At 48.3% G+C, this 22,906-nt stretch overlaps 1 protein-coding gene across 1 annotated transcript in view; it reads left to right on the top strand.

Moving 5' to 3' along the window:
* The window catches only part of LOC149281887 (voltage-dependent calcium channel gamma-4 subunit-like), a 14,005-nt gene extending 8,465 nt beyond the window's left edge, over positions 1 to 5,540 (top strand). The window contains exons 2-4 of the mRNA XM_089498876.1: positions 2,919 to 3,002; positions 4,343 to 4,483; positions 5,011 to 5,540. Coding sequence (XP_089355002.1) covers positions 2,919 to 3,002; positions 4,343 to 4,483; positions 5,011 to 5,540 — 755 coding nt within the window. The remainder of the gene's footprint in view (positions 1 to 2,918; positions 3,003 to 4,342; positions 4,484 to 5,010) is intronic.
* Positions 5,541 to 22,906: the final 17,366 nt, after the last annotated feature.

Below are 22,906 nucleotides of genomic sequence, written 5' to 3'. Positions count from 1 at the left end.
TCTCTATCATATATTCTGTAATACGCGCGTTACACCTCTCTATCATATATTCTGTAATACGCGCGTTACACCTCTCTATCATATATTCTGTAATACGCGCGTTACACCTCTCTATCATATATTCTGTAATACGCGCGTTACGCCTCTATCATATATATTCTGTAATACGCACGTTACGCCTCCATCATATATTCTGTAATACGCGCGTTACGCCTCTATATCGTATATTCTGTAATACGCGCGTTACGCCTCTATATCATATATTCTGTAATACGCGCGTTACACCTCTCTATCGTATATTCTGTAATACGCGCGTTACGCCTCTATATCATATATTCTGTAATACGCGCGTTACACCTCTCTATCGTATATTCTGTAATACTCGCGTTACACCTCTCTATCGTATATTCTGTAATACGCGCGTTACGCCTCTATATCGTATATTCTGTAATACGCGCGTTACACCTCTCTATCGTATATTCTGTAATACGCGCGTTACACCTCTCTATCGTATATTCTGTAATACGCGCGTTATACCTCTCTATCATATATTCTGTAATACGCGCGTTATACCTCTCTATCATATATTCTGTAATACGCGCGTTACGCCTCTATCGTATATTCTGTAATACGCGCGTTACACCTCTCTATCGTATATTCTGTAATACTCGCGTTACACCTCTCTATCGTATATTCTGTAATACGCGCGTTACACCTCTCTATCATATATTCTGTAATACGCGCGTTAAGCCTCTATCGTATATTCTGTAATACGCGCGTTACACCTCTCTATCGTATATTCTGTAATACTCGCGTTACACCTCTCTATCGTATATTCTGTAATACGCGCTTTACACCTCTCTATCGTATATTCTGTAATACGCGCGTTACACCTCTATATCGTATATTCTGTAATACGCGCGTTACACCTCTCTATCGTATATTCTGTAATACGCGCGTTACACCTCTCTATCATATATTCTGTAATACGCGCGTTACACCTCTCTATCATATATTCTGTAATACGCGCGTTACACCTCTATATCGTATATTCTGTAATACGCGCGTTATACCTCTCTATCGTATATATTCTGTAGGGCTGCAACTAACGATTATTTTAATAATCGATTAGTTGGTCGATTATTTTTTCGATTAATCGGATAAAAAAAAACAATATGCAAATTTTTCGTTTATTTAAAATTATTTAATGAACTGGATGTTGAAAAACACCTTAAAATTTACATTAACATTCTTATTTTGTTATGATGTAATAAAAAACAATATTTTCAAAGTACAAGAACCCAAACACAATATTTATGAAACAAAATAACCCCAAACATTCTGAAAAGAGGTGGACTATTACTGTTTAAGAAACTTTGCCCCAGCCCTGGCACTTTGCACCCAGCCCTGGCACTTTGCATCCAGCACTTTGCCCCAGCCCTGGCACTTTGCACCCAGAACTCAGTACTTTGCACCAAGCCCTGGCACTTTGCACCCAGCCCTGGCACTTTGCACCCAGCCCTGGCACTTTGCACCCAGCACTTTGCACTGTGCCCCTGCACCCAGTCTCCAACTCTGCCCTGCACCCAGCCCTGCCCCCACATTCTGCCCTGCCCCCACACTCACACCCTGCACCCACACTCACACCCTGCCCTGCACCCAGTCTCCCACTCTGCCCTGCACCCACACCCTGCATCCCCACCCCCACTTTGCCCTGCACCCAGTCTCCTGCCCTGCCCTCACACTCACACCCTGCCCTGCATCCCCACCCTGCCCTGCACCCCCACCCCCACTCTGCCCTGCACCCACACTCAAACCCCTCCCCCACCCCCGCGAATCGCTCTGTGCGAATGGAGCCACTCGCACAGACATGAAGAATACTTACCTCCGGAACGCGTCACGTAACTAAAAGAAGGCGGAGACTGCAGAAGCGGGGAACGCTCGCGGAGGTAAGTAAACAACGAATCGATCACTCGATTAATCGATAACGGAAATCGTCGACAACGATTTCTGTTATCGATTATTATCGATTTTATCGATTCGTTGTTTCAGCCCTAATATTCTGTAATACGCGCGTTATACCTCTCTATCGTATATTCTGTAATACGCGCGTTATACCTCTCTATCGTATATTCTGTAATACGCGCGTTATACCTCTCTATCGTATATTCTGTAATACGCGCGTTATACCTCTCTATCGTATATTCTGTAATACGCGCATTACGCCTTTCATATATTCTGTAATACGCGCATTACGCCTTTCATATATTCTGTAATACGCGCATTACGCCTCTATATCATATATTCTGTAATACGCGCATTATGCCTCTATATCATATATTCTGTAATACGCGCATTACGCCTCTATATCATATATTCTGTAATACGCGCATAATACCTCTATCATATATTCTGTAATACGCGCGTTATACCTCTATCATATATTCTGTAATACGCGCGTTATACCTCTATATCATATATTCTGTAATACGCGCATTATACCTCTATATCATATATTCTGTAATACGCGCATTATACCTCTATATCATATATTCTGTAATACGCGCATTATACCTCTATATCATATATTCTGTAATACAGACGTTACACCACATCATATATTCTGTAATACGCGCATTATACCTCTCTATCATATATTCTGTAATACGCGCGTTATACCTCTATATCATATAATCTGTAATACACGCGTTATACCTCTATATCATATATTCTGTAATAGACGCATTACACCTCTATTTCATGTATTCTGTAATACACACGTTACACCGCTACATCATATATTCTGTAATACACGCGTTATACCTCTATATCATGTATTCTGTAATACGCGCATTACGCCTCTTTATCATATATTCTGTAATACACACTCACATTAATTTTATTCTCTCTTTCTTAAGGGCTCTACAAAGGAAATTGTTTCCGAATTAATCATTTTCCAGAAGATAATGACTATGACCATGACAGCTCTGAATATCTCTTACGTAAGTGGAATGCGGGTATGGGGTGTTATTACCCAGAATCCCCAGCTACAGCGGGGGCTCTGTATGCCATGTGATTATAGGCTACGGGGGGGTTGTTACCCAGAATCCTCAGCTGCAGCGGGAGCTCTGTATGCCGGGTGATAACCGGCAACGAAACCTGGCAGAGCCTGCCGACCGCCCGGCCCGAGGACTGCTCGGTTTAATCACACGAAAGCGCTCGCCAATACTTGCTGGGGCGGAGAAGGAACTCACTTTAACTCCAAGCCAACTGGTAACTACTATCCTGCAATGTACATGGTGTCCTCTTATAGAGAAGCCTGTTTGAGCTCAGACTTTCCAAGCAGAGGGTTAATTGGCCTCAGCACCAGGCAGCCTTGGGCCCTCCGTGGCCCTTGCATGTGATGGATTGAAGTTGATAATCAGTGATATGTGAGCACTGTTAGCCTCAAGTGACTTCAAGGCTGAACAGAACTGGGTACAGATGTCAATCACTCCCATATCCGAGCTTTAGAGATCCGCCAATTAACCGGCAGAGCGTCTGCGCTGTGCAAGTCGGTTATCAGTTGTCATGACGCGTTCCGCTCCGTGCCATAAGACATGCCAACAAAATGCCGCATCACATGGATTCCCTGTTGTAAAACACTTTGTTCCTTTAAGTAATTATCATGATAGGAGACATTAACAACCCTGATACTGAGAAAGTAGTCAGAAAATGGCAAAGTTTAAATGTTCGTTAAAATATTCTCAAAGTTCGTGAAATTCATGGTCTGTACGTTTTAGTGTTTATTGGTTGGTGAATAGATTCTGAACTAAAAATATAATAATCCTCCCTCTTACACAGACTTCACGCCCAGCCGTAAATTAAAGGGCATCAGCACATTCGGTATTGCTTTTAAATAGAAACCCCTCTGTTTTTCCTCTGATATCTTGCTGCCCCTGTCACAGGGTATAAATCACCCCCAGGCCTGATATATCTGTGATAATAGCATTATGGAGGGACCTGCGCGGCCGGAAACAATCTCCAGCGCTAGAGGCTCATGCGCCGTCCACTAAAACAATGCGGGGAGAGAACAGGAAGCGACTGATAGCAGAATTCTGATACAGTCCCTACTGAAGGGTCATGGGAAATGGAGGGGGATTTCCATAAGATACCCTGCCTGGAAAATATAAAATCTGAAAAAATATCACTGTTTTTCAGCGCTGGAGTAAATCGATGTAACAGCACAAGAACATTTCTATTTGTCGTCAGATTATTATGAGGAGTCTGAGACGGGGCCCTTCTTTGAAACAGCGGCTCCAGGTTCAGTGCTGCTGACGCCTGTGACCTTGTCTTGTTTCAGGGATCGTTCGGGCTTCCAGCGTGTTCCCCATCCTGAGCACCGTCCTGCTGTTACTGGGAGGGCTGTGTGTGGGCGCCGGGCGCATCTACAGTAAGCGGAATAACATCATCCTCAGCGCCGGCATACTGTTCGTGGCAGCCGGTGAGTGCATTGGGGATTTCCTAATGCCACACACAAGTGTATGAGCACCAAAAATACCTTCCCCCCTAAAAACACCCCCTAGTGTATGAGCACCAAAAATACCTGCCCCCCTAAAAACACCCCCTAGTTCCGCCACCTTCACCCCTCTTGTTATTAAATTGGTTCACCGCGTCGGGTCCGTTCGGGTGCAGCCAAAGTCTGGGAATTGCCGGTTAAGTAAAAACCCTGCAGGTTCCCAGCTCACTCCCGGTAGCAGCATAAATGCATTTTAGTCTTCTTGCTATAAATATTTAGGACTGTGGGAGTGGCTTAAATTTTTAACCACGCCCACACTCCATAGATCCAAGAAGCACGGTCCTATTGAGAAATCCTGCCCAGAGCAGCTGAACTGGGCCAGCCAATAGGCAAATTAATTTCTTTCCTGGCGTTCCCATATTGGCTGCCCATGTTCTGGTCTGGAGGGCCGGTATCCGGGTATCACGGACGCTTCCAGTTCTTTGCCGGTAATGAGTTTATTCTACTTTCAGGGCTCAGCAATATCATTGGGATCATCGTGTACATCTCCAGCAACGCCGGCGACCCCAGCGACAAGAAGGACGAGGATAAGAAAAATCAGTACAACTACGGCTGGTCCTTTTATTTCGGGGCGTTATCCTTCATCGTGGCAGAAACTATAGGGGTCCTGGCCGTGAATATTTACATCGAAAGGAACAAATTACTGAGGTTTAAATCCAGAAGGGAGTTTATTAAAACCTCGTCGTCGTCCCCCTACGCCAGGATGCCGAGTTACAGGTATCGGAGGAGAAGATCCAGATCCAGCTCCCACTCGACAGAACCTTCCCCATCCCGGGAAGTGTCACCCGCCAGGATCCGCGCCATCCCCATGGGCGAGATCTCCATGTACACGCTTTCTAGGGAACCCCTGAAAATCACGACAGCCGCCAGTTTCAATCCCGAGCACGAGGCCAGTTTCCTGCAGGTTCACAACTGCTTCCAGAAAGAGCTGAAGGAAGGACTTCACCTCAGCGTGGTCAATCGGAGGACAACCCCGGTGTAACCGGCTGTACGGAGAGGACGGTGACTTTCATTGGTGGTTATTATCCCTTAAGTGCCCCAATAGTCACCAAGTGTACACAAGGGCACGACCCGGCCAGTATTAGTAGGGTCTACAGAGCAACGGTGACAATGTAAGAGTATGTACGGAGCAGAGAAGGATCCGGCACTGGTGGAAGGGATACAACCCACCCCGATACCTGAAGTCTGTGTCCGACTGTTCCGTATTTTGATTATAAATACGTGCCATGTGTGAACAATCACCCAAACGTGTTGCCAAAATAAGCCGTGTGGATTTTGTGAAGCCAAATTCCTTTTTTTACCCTTAGGACCATCCTGCCCCCAGTATGAAGCGTTTCTGTGCCTGGCCCCACTGGGGGTTAGGAGACATTTGGAGACAGTGACCTGCCTGCCACCGAAAAACACAAACCTGGAAATGAATTTCCTACTCAGGACAGCCTATCCCAGGCATTAATAAACAAGCCTAGAGTTTGAGACTGTACCACCTCTCCCAAAAGGCCATTCTGTGCATCCAATACCCCCTCCCTGATGGATGGGAACACGGCCTGACATGTGATATTACATACATGATCTGCTAGGATTATTCTGTAACAGAGAACATCAGGGCATATTTTGCAGATATAGTGTTTGGCGGAAAAGTTTTTTTTTTGTTTTTAATTGAAATATAAACCACTCTTAGGGTAGAATTTCCCGGTAACTACCCCATCACGCCGGGTTTCTCAGGATAACCGACCGGTCCAAAGTATTTCTTGCGGTGTGCGGCTCCGTGTGGGCAGGACCGGTAGACGTACACTCTGTGGGTTCTTGTAGCAGTGCGGGGAAGCTGGTGTAAAATGCACTGGGGGGGGGGCTGACCTCGGCTGCTCACTGTTTTTATTCATTTAAGGCGATTTGTGTTAAGATGTTGATGTGTCCTGAGCAGAGAACCTCTCCGCTTCCATGCAGGATATAACATGCAGCCAGAGGTGGACTTTCTTTTATTTCATGGAGTAAATAGGGGTAGTTGGGTGCCTAATGTATTGCTTACACTCTGTATTTGCCCAATTACCCCATCGTATGATCAATGCTATTTGCTGATCTGACTGTTCAAAGCAAATTCTGTGACTGTTACTCCTCAGAGTGGCAAAATCAGACAACAGCTCACGGTAGGCACTGGGGGCCCCAGAAGAAGATTACAGGGGCCAAAATCTGTGCTCATCCCCGGACCCTGAGATTGCCCCTTAAATAACACTGTGATTTCTACAATCCTTTCCGCTTCCACGGCCAGACCATTCCTCTGGTTTAACGCTTATTGCAATGACGTGAATTGGCACATCTGGGGGCCGGTCGTGGGACTAGAATGTTGGAAACAAATCTGAAAGTCTAACGATAAAATATGTAGAAAAACCGGGGGGGAATAGATATGTGGGGAAAAAAATTTAAACAAATATAGTGTAATATGTCTCAAACAAAAAAAAATTTAAAGTGTGATATTGATTGCACTCACAAGTATACTTGAAAATGATCGCTCATCAAAAATCCGGACTCTTTTCGGTCTTGGAGTTTCTGTGATTAAAATCAGGAAACGAAATAGTGTAATAAAAGTTGATATTTTTTTTTAATAAATAAAGGTAAAAAAACTTACAAACGGATGGGCATAACGGGTAAGTTATGCGTAAAAGCAGTGTGAGGATGTCCTCCACAGTAGCAGAGATGGTGATCAGTAAGTCTTTATATAAAGTCCAAAGATCGATAATCGAAATTAGAAAGTTTCTCAACGTGTTTCGCCGACATCAATGTCGGCTTCCTCAGGAGAATTTAAAAGTCAGTATGTGTTTAAAAAAAAAATATAAAAAAAAAAAAATCAACTTTTATTGCACTATTTCGTTTCCTGATTTTAATCACAGAAACTCCAAGACCGAAAAGAGTCTGGATTTTTGATGAGCGATCATTTTCAAGTATACTTGTGAGTGCAATCAATATCACACTTTTAATTTGTTTCTGTTTGAGACATATTACACTATATTTGTTCACATTTTTTTTTCCCACATATCTATGTGCCCCGGTTTTTCTACATACTGTTTCTAACAACACTTTTGAGGAGTGTTGATTTCGGGAGCAGCAAGATCTGTAGGGTAATTATATATCATTTTTACTATTTTTACGATTCACCCATTTGTGGAGGTGTTCCTATTTCTTTCTATATAGTCTAACGATAAAGAAAACAGAAACATTGACTTCCCAGAAGTATAAAATAACGAGGTTTTAATCCAGGGCAGCTATTGGTAAAAATATCACATGAAAACTGATTTATATATACGCAAAAACAACAACGCACATTACGTCCCCAATGCAGCTTTTTACTCTGTCGGAGAAAATGTTGTGAAAGCGTTTTGGGCCTGGCTCTCCCAGCTGTGCGTAGCGTTTGTATACACCGCATTATCCGCATCCGTGTTTATATCCTCTTTATTTGTACTCACAGAATGGTTTTTAAATATTTACAGTCAAGAGAATCTCGACTCGTTTGTCTCGAACGCCGTGATGGCGGAGCGCGGGAATGAGCGTGAATGAGAGAGACAGAAGGCGGCAGCCAATGGGAGGCGGAATCTGATCTCTGCGTACCTCCCATTGGCTGCTTTACGTTGTCAGATACACACGGTTCCAGCTGTAATAGAGGCCTGCCTGGGGCTCCTGGGAACCGTTAGCAGTGTAACACACCTAGCTGGGGTAAATCTGTGTGGGGCTATTAAAGTTACGGTCTATGGCCAGACTCTCATCTAATGGACAGTCCACGTTCGTAGCCAATTCCCATATGGAGCGAGCATCAGCAGGACAGCCACATGAAAGGGTTCTGCGCATGGATGGCCTCTGTGCGGCTCCTCCAGACATAAACTGCCTCCCAGGAGACCGTGGCCAAGGTTTTCAAAAACACAGCCCCATTCAGCAGAGGGAGGCCGGAACACCACGGTACCCAATGGGGCCACACTTTACCCAACCTAATTACCCCCGATACACCTCCTGCCTCCGTCGGTCTATGTCGTCCAAACTCAATGTGACCAATTTGCAGGGGCAGGAAATACGTGGGCAGGCGGGGTAACAATGTGTGAGCAGAGACAGGGAAGCGGGTGGATCCAGGAGGGATATAAGTTAAATTTCCAGGGCCAAGATAAAGCTTAAATTAGCCCTGGGTATCTCTCTATTGGCCCAGGGAGGCCAGGGTATTTCTGATACCATGTGACCACATGCGTTAGCACACCAGACTGATGCCCCACGACCCCCATGGCCCTGATTGCTGACCTGGGGCAGATAAAGGAAAGATTGAAACCCAATTGGGGCATTTGTCAATCTGGGCCGAGGTTGGGCGCTCAGGCGCTGGCACAGAGTTTGTGTGGCCCAAGCGGAGCTCGCCCGGATGTTGGCACAATGTATTCTCTCTGGACGGGGAACAAGCCCTTCTTCCAGTAAAATCTCTTTCCTATTGCAATTTCTCTGAATTCCACTTGGTCTACCACCATTCAGTGAATCGACCCCTATCCTCCGTTCATATAAGTTTAACTTCCATTTACGGGCCGGTTGTATAAATCCTCGCTGTATCTCTGTCCCTCTCTCGTGGGGGCTTTTGAAACCTCGAGCGTCGCTGAAGTTTGGGAGAAACAGAAGTCACCAGAAATGTATATTTATAGACGCGCCTGATTTCATTTCGTGCCTAAAAAGAGTGGCTGCTCATCCATTCGCGAAGGAATAACAGACTAGAAGGCAACTCGTTCTCTGTGCATAACCCCAAATGTGGGCCACGCATTTAAAATCCAGACGATGACCAGCTAGGGCCAGCTTGGAGCGTTGTGTCCGAGAGTGTTTCATTTTGGCTCCAGGAAATTGCCGGTATCGGCGGAGCCGCTCCGCGTCCCATCAAAACCAAGACAGAGAGCTGGAAAAAAAGCCGCCTTTCCGAGCGAAACAGACGTTGCCCTGGGCGGGGGTTGGCAGACCCAGCGAGGGTGGTTCAGGGAGCTACCTTAAAATGAAAGGCTGAGGATTGCTGTCTGGGGTTCACTGGCGCTTTCAGAAAACGAGGCTTCAAACGCAAATCATTTAACAAAAAAAAAACAACACAGGATTCTGGAGGCCAACGCTGTGTCCAAACCCCGAAACACCGTGATAACTAGTGTCCCCTCCGTGTACCCCCTGCTACGGCATGTACAATCAAGCCTTATTTATCGATTCTCAGCCAAAAAGGGTTTGTTTATCAGAGACGGGCGCGCAGGCGGCTCCCACGGCCGTCCGGTCCATCCTTTCTTGGTGTAAACTGTCCTGAAACGTGCCCAAGGAGCAAGTCATTGTAACCTGGGACTTCCATGAGCTTTTTGTGGCCCACGGCCTCCCGTCTGTGGCACGGCAGAGGCTCAGACCTCTTCTGACGGAGATAAAAGGTTTGGATCTGCGGATAATTTGCTTCCTCCAGACCCCAGGTGTTAATGAGAGCGGTTTTAACACATTTTATCCGTATAATCCTCCGTGGCTTCAGTCCGCTCCGGGAAACTTCTGCAAGCAGGTTTTTCTATTTCTGAGACTTTCGCTCTGAATTATCGTGATGGGAGTTCAGCCGAGCAGAACGTCTTCAGCGATGCCCTAGATCTCAGTTCTGGTTTCACACATCACATCCTCATATTAACTCCGGCCATGGAAGACGTAACCCCACGGAGGTGACACGACGTCCCCTCACACCACGGCAGAGGTTACGGCGGGGAACATCGGGCACAGAGAATCTAGAACCTCATTTATCTGCACGAACCCCCTAAAAATGGTTCAGAACTGAGTCAATGCGCTATTGCAAAATAACCGCAGCTTCTGTCTCCTCGAGAGAAGCCGATTATATAGGGACATCCCATCACAGGCTGCCCGGGGAGGACAAACCATACCCTTATACAAAACGGAAATCACAAAGTTAGTGGATTCAGCTAAAACTACAGACCCCGGTGCCAGTCTCCGCACCGGGAACCCTGGGCATCTGCCGGGGGCACCTGAATCATGGGGGGACGGGCAGTGGTGTATTCTTCATAGAGGGACCCTCTGCTGCATGACTAGGAGCACATCGCCCGATTGGGACCAGAACCCTGATGCCCTCCCGTCTCTGGAGAACAGTCCGGTGTATCCCGGCCAGAGAGAGACACGGGGCCCGTCCTGCATAACGGATACGTGGGTGGAATGCCGCCTCTTACTACAAACATGAAGCAATTAACATTCCCCGAGGATGTACATAGAGTGATGGCGTCAAGTGGTAATTATCATGGGGGGGACGACGTTTTATTTTATCTAAATGAACACACAGCTCCTGCTCTAATGGTTCAGAGACATGTCTGACCTGTGGCCCTTAGGCTGGGGGCCATTTCTAGTGATAACCGTTACCCCACAGGGTTCTGTCTCCACAAACCACCCCAATGTCAAGGGGGTTCATTCAGTTTTCAACGACAGACATGAGGGGGATCATTTGATTAAGTGTGTGATGGGCGCACTGGGGGCCAACATAAAAGGGCCACGCAATCTGTTACTGGGTCCCTGGCAGTCCTTCCCAGAGAGAAAAATGTGGCATCTGAGCAGCTTCTCCATATAACACCCAACGTAAGTCACACGCAGCGTGACCGGGGGCCTCCGGGGACAGCGCTCAAGGAATGTCCGCGCACGGCGAACCTGACTCAACTGCAAGGGGCAGCCATTCCCCTCCGCATTATCACGACGGTAATACATCTAGACGGCGCTCTGCGTTATTATAGCGACGGTAATACATCTAGACGGCGCTCTGCGTTATTATCACGACGGTAATACATCTAGACGGCGCTCTGCGTTATTATAGCGACGGTAATACATCTAGACGGCACTCTGCGATATTATTGTGGCGGTAATACATTCAGACGCCGCTCCGCGTTATTATTGCGGCGAGAATACATTCAGACGCCGCTCCGCGTTATTATTTCGACGGTAATACATTCAGACGCCGCTCCGCGTTACTGCTGTGGTAATACATTCAGAAGACGCTCCGCGTTATTATTGCGACGGTAATACATTCAGAAGGTGCTCCACGTTATTATTGCGACGGTAATACATTCGGACGCCGCTCCGCGTTATTATTGCGACGGTAATACATTCAGACGCCGCTCCGCGTTATCACGGCGAGAATACATTCAGACGCCGCTCCACGTTACTGCTGTGGTAATACATTCAGACGCCGCTCCGCGTTATTATTGCGACGGTAATACAATCAGACGCCGCTCCGCGTTATTATTGCGACGGTAATACAATCAGACGCCGCTCCGCGTTATTATTGCGACGGTAATACATTCAGACGCCACTCCGCATTATTATTGCGACGGTAATACATTCAGACGCCGCTCCGCGTTATTATTGCGACGGTAATACATTCGGACGCCGCTCCGCGTTATTATTGCGACGGTAATAAATTCAGACGCCGCTCCGCGTTACTGCTGTGGTAATACATTTAGAAGGCGCGCCGCGTTATAATTGCGGCAGTAATACATTCAAACGCCGCTCCGCATTATTATTGCGACGGTAATACATCCAGACGCCGCGCCGCATTATTGTTGCGAAGGTAATATATTCAGACGCCGCTCCGCGTTATTATTGCGACGGTAATACATCCAGACGGCGATCCGCATTACTGCTGTGGTAATACATTCAGACGTCGCTCCGCGTTATTGCGGCGAGAATACATTCAGACGCCGCTCCGCGTTATTATTGCGACGGTAATACATTCAGACGCCGCTCCGCATTATTATTGCGACGGTAATACATTCAGACGCCGCTCCGCATTATTATTGCGACAGTAATACATTCAGACGCCGCTCCGCGTTACTGCTGTGGTAATACATTCAGACGCCGCTCCGCGTTATTATTGCGACGGTAATACATTCAGACGCCGCTCCGCGTTATTATTGCGACGGTAATACATTCAGACGCCGCTCCGCATTATTATTGCGACGGTAATACATTCAGACGCCGCTCCGCATTATTATTGCGACAGTAATACATTCAGACGCCGCTCCGCGTTACTGCTGTGGTAATACATTCAGACGCCGCTCCGCGTTATTATTGCGACGGTAATACATTCAGACGCCGCTCCGCGTTATTATTGCGACGGTAATACATTCAGACGCCGCTCCGCGTTATTATTGCGACGGTCATACATCCAGACGCCGCTCCGCGTTATTACTGCGACGGTAATAAATTCAGACGGCGCTCCGCGTTATTATAGCGACGGTAATACATTCAGACGGCGCTCCGCGTTATTATTGCGACGGTAATACATTCAGACGCCGCTCCGCGTTATTATTGCGACGGTAATACATTCAGACGCCGCTCCGCATTATTATTGCGACGGTAATACATTCAGACGCCGCTCCGCGTTATTATTGCGACGGTAATACATTCAGACGCCGCTCCGCGTTACTGCTGTGGTAATACATTCAGAAGGTGATCCGCGTTATTATTGCGACGCTAATACATTCAGACGCCGCTCTGCATTATTATTGCGACAGTAATACATTCAGACGCCGCTCCGCGTTACTGCTGTGGTAATACATTCAGACGCCGCTCCGCGTTATTATTGCGACGGTAATACATTCAGACGCCGCTCCGCGTTATTATTGCGACGGTAATACATTCAGACGCCGCTCCGCGTTATTATTGCGACGGTAATACATTCAGACGCCGCTCCGCGTTATTATTGCGACGGTCATACATCCAGACGCCGCTCCGCGTTATTACTGCGACGGTAATAAATTCAGACGGCGCTCCGCGTTATTATAGCGACGGTAATACATTCAGACAGCGCTCCGCGTTACTGCTGTGGTAATACATTCAGACGCCGCTCCGCGTTACTGCTGTGGTAATACATTCAGACGCCGCTCTGCGTTATTATTGCGACGGTAATACATTCAGACGCCGCTCCACGTTATTATTGCTACGGTAATACATTCAGACGCCGCTCCGCGTTATTATTGCGACGGTAATACATTCAGACGGCGCTCCGCGTTACTGCTGTGGTAATACATTCAGACGCCGCTCCGCGTTATTATTGCGGCGAGAATACATTCAGACGCCGCTCCGCGTTATTATCGTGGCGGTAATACATTCAAACGCCGCTCCGCATTATTATTGCGACGGTAATACATCCAGACGCCGCTCCGCATTATTGTTGCGAAGGTAATATATTCAGACGCCGCTCCACGTTATTATTGCGACGGTAATACATCCAGACGGCGATCCGCATTGCTGCTGTGGTAATACATTCAGACGCCGCTCCGCGTTATTATTGCGGCGAGAATACATTCAGACGCCGCTCCGCGTTACTGCTGTGGTAATACATTCAGAAGGCGCTCCGCGTTATTATTGCGACGGTAATACATTCAGACGCCGCTCCGCATTATTATTGCGACGGTAATACATTCAGACGCCGCTCCGCGTTATTATTGCGACGGTAATACATTCAGACGCCGCTCCGCGTTACTGCTGTGGTAATACATTCAGAAGGCGATCCGCGTTATTATTGCGACGGTAATGCATTCAGACGCCGCTCCGCGTTATTATTGCGACGGTAATACATTCAGACGCCGCTCCGCGTTATTATTGCGACGGTAATACATTCAGACGCCGCTCCGCGTTATTATTGCGACGGTAATACATTCAGACGCCGCTCCGCGTTATTATTGCGACGGTAATGCATTCAGACGCCGCTCCGCGTTATTATTGCGACGGTAATACATTCAGACGCCGCTCCGCGTTATTATTGCGACGGTAATACATTCAGACGCCGCTCCGCGTTATTATTGCGACGGTCATACATCCAGACGCCGCTCCGCGTTATTACTGCGACGGTAATAAATTCAGACGGCGCTCCGCGTTATTATAGCGACGGTAATACATTCAGACGGCGCTCCGCGTTACTGCTGTGGTAATACATTCAGACGCCGCTCTGCGTTATTATTGCGACGGTAATACATTCAGACGCCGCTCCACGTTATTATTGCTACGGTAATACATTCAGACGCCGCTCCGCGTTATTATTGCGACGGTAATACATTCAGACGGCGCTCCGCGTTACTGCTGTGGTAATACATTCAGACGCCGCTCCGCGTTATTATTGCGGCGAGAATACATTCAGACGCCGCTCCGCGTTATTATCGTGGCGGTAATACATTCAAACGCCGCTCCGCATTATTATTGCGACGGTAATACATCCAGACGCCGCTCCGCATTATTGTTGCGAAGGTAATATATTCAGACGCCGCTCCACGTTATTATTGCGACGGTAATACATCCAGACGGCGATCCGCATTGCTGCTGTGGTAATACATTCAGACGCCGCTCCGCGTTATTATTGCGGCGAGAATACATTCAGACGCCGCTCCGCGTTACTGCTGTGGTAATACATTCAGAAGGCGCTCCGCGTTATTATTGCGACGGTAATACATTCAGACGCCGCTCCGCATTATTATTGCGACGGTAATACATTCAGACGCCGCTCCGCGTTATTATTGCGACGGTAATACATTCAGACGCCGCTCCGCGTTACTGCTGTGGTAATACATTCAGAAGGCGATCCGCGTTATTATTGCGACGGTAATGCATTCAGACGCCGCTCCGCGTTATTATTGCGACGGTAATACATTCAGACGCCGCTCCGCGTTATTATTGCGACGGTAATACATTCAGACGCCGCTCCGCGTTATTATTGCGACGGTAATACATTCAGACGCCGCTCCGCGTTATTATTGCGACGGTAATGCATTCAGACGCCGCTCCGCGTTATTATTGCGACGGTAATACATTCAGACGCCGCTCCGCGTTATTATTGCGACGGTAATACATTCAGACGCCGCTCCGCGTTATTATTGCGACGGTAATACATTCAGACGCCGCTCCGCGTTATTATTGCGACGGTAATACATTCAGACGCCGCTCCGCGTTATTATTGCGACGGTAATACATTCAGACGCCGCTCCGCGTTATTATTGCGACGGTCATACATTCAGACGCCGCTCCGCGTTATTATTGCGACGGTCATACATCCAGACGCCGCTCCGCGTTATTACTGCAACGGTAATAAATTCAGACGGCGCTCCGCGTTATTATAGCGACAGTAATACATTCAGACGGCGCTCCGCGTTACTGCTGTGGTAATACATCCAGACGCCGCTCCGCGTTATTATAGTGGCGGTAATACATTCAGAAGGCGCTCCGCGTTATTATTGCGACGGTAATACATTCAGACGCCGCTCCGCGTTACTGCTGTGGTAATACATTCAGACGCCGCTCTGCGTTATTATTGCGACGGTAATACATTCAGACGACGCTCCGCGTTATTATTGCGACGGTAATACATCCAGACGGCACTCCGCGTTACTGCTGTGGTAATACATTCAGACGCCGCTCCGCGTTATTATTGCGGCGAGAATACATTCAGACGCCGCTCCGCGTTATTATTGTGGCGGTAATACATTCAAACGCCGCTCCGCATTATTATTGCAACGGTAATACATCCAGACGCCGCTCCGCATTATTGTTGCGAAGGTAATATATTCAGACGCCGCTCCGCGTTATTATTGCGACGGTAATACATCCAGACGGCGATCCGCATTGCTGCTGTGGTAATACATTCAGACGCCGCTCCGCGTTATTATTGCGACGGTAATACATTCAGACGCCGCTCCGCGTTACTGCTGTGGTAATACATTCAGACGCCGCTCCGCGTTACTGCTGTGGTAATACAATCAGACGCCGCTCCGCGTTATTATAGTGGCGGTAATACATTCAGAAGGCGCTCCGCGTTATTATTGCGACGGTAATACATTCAGACGCCGCTCCGCGTTACTGCTGTGGTAATACATTCAGACGCCGCTCTGCGTGATTATTGCGACGGTAATACATTCAGACGCCGCTCCGCGTTATTATTGCGGCGAGAATACATTCAGACGCCGCTCCGCGTTATTATTGTGGCGGTAATACATTCAGAAGGCGCTCCGCGTTATTATTGCGACGGTAATACATTCAGACGCCGCTCCGCGTTACTGCTGTGGTAATACATTCAGACGCCGCTCCGCGTTACTGCTGTGGTAATACATTCAGACGCCGCTCCGCGTTATTATTGCGACGGTAATACATTCAGACGCCGCTCCGCGTTATTATTGCGACGGTAATATATTCAGACGCCGCTCCGCGTTATTATTGCGACGGTAATACATTCAGACGCCGCTCTGCGTTATTATTGCGACGGTAATACATCCAGACGCCGCTCCGCGTTATTATTGCGACGGTAATACATTCAGACGCCGCTCCGCGTTACTGCTGTGGTAATACATTTAGAAGGCGCGCCGCGTTATAATTGCGGCAGTAATACATTCAAACGCCGCTCCGCATTATTATTGCGACGGTAATACATCCAGACGCCGCTCCGCATTATTGTTGCGAAGGTAATATATTCAGACGCCGCTCCGCGTTATTATTGCGACGGTAATACATCCAGACGGCGATCCGCATTACTGCTGTGGTAATACATTCAGACGCCGCTCCGCGTTATTATTGCGGCGAGAATACATTCAGACGCCGCTCCGTGTTATTATTGCGACGGTAATACATTCAGACGCCGCTCCGCGTTATTATTGCGACGGTAATACATTCAGACGCCGCTCCGCGTTGCTGCTGTGGTAATACATTCAGAAGGCGATCCGCGTTATTATTGCGACGCTAATACATTCAGACGCCGCTCCGCATTATTATTGCGACGGTAATACATTCAGACGCCGCTCCGCGTTATTATTGCGACGGTAATACATTCAGACGCCGCTCCGCGTTACTGCTGTAGTAATACATTCAGACGCCGCTCCGCGTTATTATTGCGACGGTAATACATTCAGACGCCGCTCCGCGTTATTATTGCGACGGTAATACATCCAGACGGCGCTCCGCGTTACTGCTGTGGTAATACATTCAGACGCCGCTCCGCGTTATTATTGCGGCGAGAATACATTCAGACGCCGCTCCGCGTTATTATTGTGGCGGTAATACATTCAAACGCCGCTCCGCATTATTATTGCGACGGTAATACATCCAGACGGCGATCCGCATTGCTGCTGTGGTAATACATTCAGACGCCGCTCCGCGTTATTATTGCGACGGTAATACATTCAGACGCCGCTCCGCATTATTATTGCGACGGTAATACATTCAGACGCCGCTCCGCGTTATTATTGCGACGGTAATACATTCAGACGCCGCTCCGCGTTACTGCTGTGGTAATACATTCAGAAGGCGATCCGCGTTATTATTGCGACGGTAATGCATTCAGACGCCGCTCCGCGTTATTATTGCGACGGTCATACATCCAGACGCCGCTCCGCGTTATTACTGCGACGGTAATAAATTCAGACGGCGCTCCGCGTTATTATAGCGACGGTAATACATTCAGACGGCGCTCCGCGTTACTGCTGTGGTAATACAATCAGACGCCGCTCCGCTTTATTATTGCGACGGTAATACATTCAGACGCCGCTCCGCGTTACTGCTGTGGTAATACATTCAGACGCCGCTCTGCGTTATTATTGCGACGGTAATACATTCAGACGCCGCTCCACGTTATTATTGCTACGGTAATACATTCAGACGCCGCTCCGCGTTATTATTGCGGCGAGAATACATTCAGACGCCGCTCCGCGTTATTATTGTGGCGGTAATACATTCAGAAGGCGCTCCGCGTTATTATTGCGACGGTAATACATTCAGACGCCGCTCCGCGTTACTGCTGTGGTAATACATTCAGACGCCGCTCCGCGTTATTATTGCGACGGTAATACATTCAGACGCCGCTCCGCGTTACTGCTGTGGTAATACATTGACGCCGCTCCGCGTTATTATTGCGACGGTAATACATCTAGACGGCGCTCTGCGTTATTATAGCGACGGTAATACATCTAGACGGCGCTCTGCGTTATTATAGCGACGGTAATACATCTAGACGGCACTCTGCGATATTATTGTGGCGGTAATACATTCAGACGCCGCTCCGCGTTATTATTGCGACGGTAATACATTCAGACGCCGCTCCGCGTTACTGCTGTGGTAATACATCCAGACGCCGCTCCGCGTTATTATTGCGGCGAGAATACATTCAGACGCCGCTCCGCGTTATTATTGCGACGGTAATACATTCAGACGCCGCTCCGCGTTACTGCTGTGGTAATACATTGACGCCGCTCCGCGTTATTATTGCGACGGTAATACATTCAGACGCCGCTCCGCGTTATTATTGCGACGGTAATACATTCAGAAGGTGCTCCACGTTATTATTGCGACGGTAATACATTCGGACGCCGCTCCGCGTTATTATTGCGACGGTAATACATTCAGACGCCGCTCCGCGTTATCACGGCGAGAATACATTCAGACGCCGCTCCACGTTACTGCTGTGGTAATACATTCAGACGCCGCTCCGCGTTATTATTGCGACGGTAATACAATCAGACGCCGCTCCGCGTTATTATTGCGACGGTAATACAATCAGACGCCGCTCCGCGTTATTATTGCGACGGTAATACATTCAGACGCCGCTCCGCATTATTATTGCGACGGTAATACATTCAGACGCCGCTCCGCGTTATTATTGCGACGGTAATACATTCGGACGCCGCTCCGCGTTATTATTGCGACGGTAATAAATTCAGACGCCGCTCCGCGTTACTGCTGTGGTAATACATTTAGAAGGCGCGCCGCGTTATAATTGCGGCAGTAATACATTCAAACGCCGCTCCGCATTATTATTGCGACGGTAATACATCCAGACGCCGCGCCGCATTATTGTTGCGAAGGTAATATATTCAGACGCCGCTCCGCGTTATTATTGCGACGGTAATACATCCAGACGGCGATCCGCATTACTGCTGTGGTAATACATTCAGACGCCGCTCCGCGTTATTGCGGCGAGAATACATTCAGACGCCGCTCCGCGTTATTGCGGCGAGAATACATTCAGACGCCGCTCCGCATTATTATTGCGACGGTAATACATTCAGACGCCGCTCCGCATTATTATTGCGACAGTAATACATTCAGACGCCGCTCCGCGTTACTGCTGTGGTAATACATTCAGACGCCGCTCCGCGTTATTATTGCGACGGTAATACATTCAGACGCCGCTCCGCGTTATTATTGCGACGGTAATACATTCAGACGCCGCTCCGCGTTATTATTGCGACGGTCATACATCCAGACGCCGCTCCGCGTTATTACTGCGACGGTAATAAATTCAGACGGCGCTCCGCGTTATTATAGCGACGGTAATACATTCAGACGGCGCTCCGCGTTATTATTGCGACGGTAATACATTCAGACGCCGCTCCGCGTTATTATTGCGACGGTAATACATTCAGACGCCGCTCCGCATTATTATTGCGACGGTAATACATTCAGACGCCGCTCCGCGTTATTATTGCGACGGTAATACATTCAGACGCCGCTCCGCGTTACTGCTGTGGTAATACATTCAGAAGGTGATCCGCGTTATTATTGCGACGCTAATACATTCAGACGCCGCTCTGCATTATTATTGCGACAGTAATACATTCAGACGCCGCTCCGCGTTACTGCTGTGGTAATACATTCAGACGCCGCTCCGCGTTATTATTGCGACGGTAATACATTCAGACGCCGCTCCGCGTTATTATTGCGACGGTAATACATTCAGACGCCGCTCCGCGTTATTATTGCGACGGTAATACATTCAGACGCCGCTCCGCGTTATTATTGCGACGGTCATACATCCAGACGCCGCTCCGCGTTATTACTGCGACGGTAATAAATTCAGACGGCGCTCCGCGTTATTATAGCGACGGTAATACATTCAGACGCCGCTCCGCGTTACTGCTGTGGTAATACATTCAGACGCCGCTCTGCGTTATTATTGCGACGGTAATACATTCAGACGCCGCTCCACGTTATTATTGCTACGGTAATACATTCAGACGCCGCTCCGCGTTATTATTGCGACGGTAATACATTCAGACGGCGCTCCGCGTTACTGCTGTGGTAATACATTCAGACGCCGCTCCGCGTTATTATTGCGGCGAGAATACATTCAGACGCCGCTCCGCGTTATTATCGTGGCGGTAATACATTCAAACGCCGCTCCGCATTATTATTGCGACGGTAATACATCCAGACGCCGCTCCGCATTATTGTTGCGAAGGTAATATATTCAGACGCCGCTCCACGTTATTATTGCGACGGTAATACATCCAGACGGCGATCCGCATTGCTGCTGTGGTAATACATTCAGACGCCGCTCCGCGTTATTATTGCGGCGAGAATACATTCAGACGCCGCTCCGCGTTACTGCTGTGGTAATACATTCAGAAGGCGCTCCGCGTTATTATTGAGACGGTAATACATTCAGACGCCGCTCCGCGTTATTATTGCGACGGTAATACATTCAGACGCCGCTCCGCGTTGCTGCTGTGGTAATACATTCAGACGCCGCTCCGCGTTATTATTGCGGCGAGAATACATTCAGACGCCGCTCCGCGTTACTGCTGTGGTAATACATTCAGAAGGCGCTCCGCGTTATTATTGCGACGGTAATACATTCAGACGCCGCTCCGCATTATTATTGCGACGGTAATACATTCAGACGCCGCTCCGCATTATTATTGCGACGGTAATACATTCAGACGCCGCTCCGCGTTATTATTGCGACGGTAATACATTCAGACGCCGCTCCGCGTTATTATTGCGGCGAGAATACATTCAGACGCCGCTCCGCGTTACTGCTGTGGTAATACATTCAGAAGGCGCTCCGCGTTATTATTGCGACGGTAATACATTCAGACGCCGCTCCGCGTTATTATTGCGACGGTAATACATTCAGACGCCGCTCCGCGTTATTATTGCGACGGTAATACATTCAGACGCCGCTCCGCGTTATTATTGCGACGGTAATACATTCAGACGCCGCTCCGCGTTATTATTGCGACGGTCATACATTCAGACGCCGCTCCGCGTTATTATTGCGACGGTCATACATCCAGACGCCGCTCCGCGTTATTACTGCAACGGTAATAAATTCAGACGGCGCTCCGCGTTATTATAGCGACGGTAATACATTCAGACGGCGCTCCGCGTTACTGCTGTGGTAATACATTCAGACGCCGCTCTGCGTTATTATTGCGACGGTAATACATTCAGACGACGCTCCGCGTTATTATAGTGGCGGTAATATATTCAGAAGACGCTCCGCGTTATTATTGCGACGGTAATACATTCAGACGCCGCTCCGCGTTACTGCTGTGGTAATACATTCAGACGCCGCTCTGCGTTATTATTGCGACGGTAATACATTCAGACGACGCTCCGCGTTATTATTGCGACGGTAATACATCCAGACGGCACTCCGCGTTACTGCTGTGGTAATACATTCAGACGCCGCTCCGCGTTATTATTGCGGCGAGAATACATTCAGACGCCGCTCCGCGTTATTATTGTGGCGGTAATACATTCAAACGCCGCTCCGCATTATTATTGCGACGGTAATACATCCAGACGCCGCTCCGCATTATTGTTGCGAAGGTAATATATTCAGACGCCGCTCCGCGTTATTATTGCGACGGTAATACATCCAGACGGCGATCCGCATTGCTGCTGTGGTAATACATTCAGACGCCGCTCCGCGTTATTATTGCGACGGTAATACATTCAGACGCCGCTCCGCGTTACTGCTGTGGTAATACATTCAGACGCCGCTCCGCGTTACTGCTGTGGTAATACATTCAGACGCCGCTCTGCGTTATTATTGCGACGGTAATACATTCAGACGCCGCTCCGCGTTATTATTGCGGCGAGAATACATTCAGACGCCGCTCCGCGTTATTATTGTGGCGGTAATACATTCAGAAGGCGCTCCGCGTTATTATTGCGACAGTAATACATTCAGACGCCGCTCCGCGTTACTGCTGTGGTAATACATTCAGACGCCGCTCCGCGTTACTGCTGTGGTAATACATTCAGACGCCGCTCCGCGTTATTATTGCGACGGTAATACATTCAGACGCCGCTCCGCGTTATTATTGCGACGGTCATACATTCAGACGCCGCTCCGCGTTATTATTGCGACGGTAATACATTCAGACGCCGCTCCGCGTTATTATTGCGACGGTAATACATTCAGACGCCGCTCCGCGTTATTATTGCGACGGTCATACATTCAGACGCCGCTCCGCGTTATTATTGCGACGGTCATACATCCAGACGCCGCTCCGCGTTATTACTGCGACGGTAATAAATTCAGACGGCGCTCCGCGTTATTATAGCGAC

The sequence above is a fragment of the Sceloporus occidentalis genome, unplaced genomic scaffold (genome assembly GCF_023333645.1).
Source record: "Sceloporus occidentalis isolate IW3139 unplaced genomic scaffold, rSceOcc1.0.p SCAF_126, whole genome shotgun sequence".
Taxonomy (NCBI): Eukaryota; Metazoa; Chordata; class Lepidosauria; order Squamata; family Phrynosomatidae; genus Sceloporus; species Sceloporus occidentalis.
The sequence above is the reverse complement of the archived record's forward strand: the minus strand, read 5'-3'. Positions and strand labels throughout refer to the sequence as shown.